Below are 3,176 nucleotides of genomic sequence, written 5' to 3'. Positions count from 1 at the left end.
GTTAGAGCTCTGAGGAAGATGTCTGACAGACATCGAAACGTCAGCAGGTGAGAAAAACTGGTTGTGTAAAAGAAAATTCCTATGTCCTATGATCTACCAACCTGATGAAATTATTTTCGGAACCTCATCCAAGTTTTAAACTGCTAATGACCGGCTCTAGGGAGGCAGTTTCAGGCACAATAAAGATAATTAATAAAACAATATTTACCAGAAAAAAGTCGCAATGCACATACCGGACATGAGAATCTTGCCCAGATCCACCTCAGCCTGCTTTGCCACATCCGCACAGCTGAGTCCCAGCGCCACGAACGTCGCCGTGATGGCTCCCGCACTCACACCGGCAACTCTTTTGATGTTTTTGAGGATTCCTGCAGACTCCAGGACCTGAGAATCGGGCAGATAAAAGCCTGTTTATGAATGAATTATTTTACAGTTTTGACCAACCGAGGAAGTACAGGTCACAACAAGTCAAGATATATACATATAAAAGTATCACAAATCTTGTCTAACACAAAAGTTCGGCTTCTTCTCGCTTCCTGGTAATGGTGAAAATGTAGGACTGTATGGGTTTAGCTGTTGTCGGTTTGTCAAAACGCATGAGAAATATAAACTTGTCAGTGCTACTCATGTGTCAAAAATGAGGGAATTTCCTTTCTGTATAACTAAATAGAGTATTTCTATCATTGGCATACATATCGCAATCAACAGTGAAGTGCACTTCATCTTCTACCATGTTTGAGGTACAAAATTGAATTACACGCTTATAGTTGTGTTAGATATAAAGGCTTGGGTGATCATGTTATCTTATGAAAGCAGGTTTATATTGAAAATAGCTAGAAGACAAACGAAAGACGTTCAACAACAAATACAGCGTTTTATGGTAAAATTCTGAAAACTCTCATTGAGATAATAAAGTTTATTGCAAATTCTTGCCCGTGGGCTAATTACAGGTAACATAAAAGATTCAAACAGTGTAAATACAATATCACAAGTGTCTACTCTAGTCTAAAGCTAGTAAAAGCTAACTCCTGGGTTAATGGGTTCGACTCCTTTATCGAAGACAGTGGAAGACAAAATAAAGATCCCACATTTTCTATTATGTGTGGATTTTGTGATGTTAAATGAGGTCTGTTTTCTTTTTGTCAGTGAATGTGAGGAAGTTTGGGTGGAATTTGATGGCCTCTTTAAACAGCTCTTTTTTTCGTGATTATAGAAAGAACAGTTTGACATAAAATGTGTTTCGTCTTCCACCATGTTTGACGTACATGGTTTGCACGTTCTTTCACACACGGATAGCCTCTTACAACTGAGATATAATTGAAGATTGAAGCAAGATGATATTTACCCGCAGCGCTCCAACATAAGCCACTCCTCTGGCCCCACCTCCCTCTATAACCAGGTTCTCGAACGGGAAGTCATATTTTCCAAAGTCCCTGTCCTGCGGGTCGTCTACATCAGTGACATCCAGCGGTGTCTTCTCTTCTTCTGAGAGGAGATTCCCCATCCGGTAGAGGAGATTCCCCATCCTGTAGGGCCTGTGTGCAAGGAAACAGTCCGGTCCTAACAAGTTGTTACTGTTCGAACATTTCGCCAGGTTTAAACTTCATTTCAGTAGTAATTACACTGTTATTATTGTGTCCATGGCGCAACTGGTACACGCTAGTTCACATTTATCCGTTGTGTAACCTATATCCGTTGCTTTTGAAAACATGGTATTTGGGGATAACACGTTGGACGGACGTTTGTCTCAAATTGTAATAGTTTCAATATATTGCAATTTAAAACTACCACCCGTCGGCTTGATGTGCCTAAATATCCTGTTCTGAAAACAACGGCTATAGGTTACCCCACGGATAAAGGTGAACTAGCGGTATCAACCACAGTTAAGCACCTGACAACTGGGGACCGTGATTCAATCCCGGGTAGGGCATTTCGGTTGGGGCTGCAACCGTCTTTCGGAAGGGACGTTGAATGAAACGTTGAAGGGGAAGGGTTAGCAACCCATCCCTGTAAGATATACTCAGCTACTGTAGTTGGCATGGCCTGCTACTAAGCACTGCAAAGGTCTGAAAGAACTACCCTGGGAGCCATCCGGGGTTGGGCAGCATGGACAGTTTATCGGTAGCCCAAGACAGTCATGCCCGCCGAACTCACATTAGCGCCCCGGGGAACCCCGATTAGGTCTTTCGGGCTTAAACTCCCCCGGAGCGCTAATGTGAGGTCGGCGGGCTGCTGCCGTTGGCTCCCCGAAGAAAACTCGCTAGCTATATCGCTAGCTACCCGGTCCTATCTGGCTCACAGGGTATGAAAGAACGGTCGAACGAACATTATCATTGTGATGCTACGTATATGTAGTTTCTATATATGCAACAAGAGTAGTCAGATCTACCGTAGAGTTTCGTCACTGTTGACCAAAATCAGCCGAACACTGCCCGATCAAGGACTGGTTTGACTCAGTCTGGAACTTTCCTAATTGCGCAGTTCTGATTTGATTTTTATTAAGAAACCTTTTAAGCCTTATGGGCTAATCTTCCAAGGTTCAAAACAATCAACATGTCTATACAACATACATTAAAAAAATACAACAATCAACAATCAAAGTACTTACAATAGAGCACAATGTCTTAAGGTCAAAGGTCTAGGTAACAATGTTTGAGATGGCTTGTTTCAGACTGGACAATGTACACAATGTTCTGTTGCGCATAGTCCGGGTTCGGCGTTTTTTTTTCAATTCAAAACATCCTTGGCGTAAGGCAATTCACCGAATAGAGGAAGGGTGCTGTTCTTCCTAATCAAGCAAAACTCATGTCACGACTTCTAGATATGTCCAAGAAAGCCGGGTTACTCGGATAGAATGACATAGATTGGTAGATTTTGGGCGAATGTTTTACCGGTTTGAATAAGTGCAAGTCAAATACTAGATGTCCCACCGGTAACATATGCGTAACGGGTCGGAACAGTTTTAGTTCGCCTAACTCCAAATCATTTTTGTATGGTACCATTCGGCGCCCTAAAATAATAGAGAACTTTGCAATTGACTAATGTTAAAACTAGTGACTCCGACTTCAAGCCCCATAAAAACAATCACGAGTATACTCCACTTCGGAACGGGGCTATTTTTTGGGGGGGGGGGGGGGGCGTGGGTCCGGGATTTTCAACGTGCCCTTGGGCCTGGA

General features: G+C 42.7%; 1 protein-coding gene across 2 annotated transcripts in view; it reads right to left on the bottom strand.

The window, feature by feature from the left end:
* LOC118403756 overlaps positions 1–3,176 on the bottom strand; it is a 16,960-nt gene that overhangs the window by 9,825 nt on the left and 3,959 nt on the right. For both annotated transcript variants that reach the window (XM_035802552.1, XM_035802553.1), the window contains exons 2-3: positions 1,346–1,535; positions 234–384 (exon numbers count right to left, since the gene is read on the bottom strand). In XM_035802552.1, the coding sequence (XP_035658445.1) occupies positions 234–384; positions 1,346–1,525 (331 nt within the window). In that variant the 5' untranslated portion in view covers positions 1,526–1,535. The remainder of the gene's footprint in view (positions 1–233; positions 385–1,345; positions 1,536–3,176) is intronic.

Source organism: Branchiostoma floridae, chromosome 16, assembly GCF_000003815.2.
Source record: "Branchiostoma floridae strain S238N-H82 chromosome 16, Bfl_VNyyK, whole genome shotgun sequence".
NCBI lineage: Eukaryota > Metazoa > Chordata > Leptocardii > Amphioxiformes > Branchiostomatidae > Branchiostoma > Branchiostoma floridae.
This window is presented reverse-complemented; position numbering and strand designations above follow the sequence as displayed.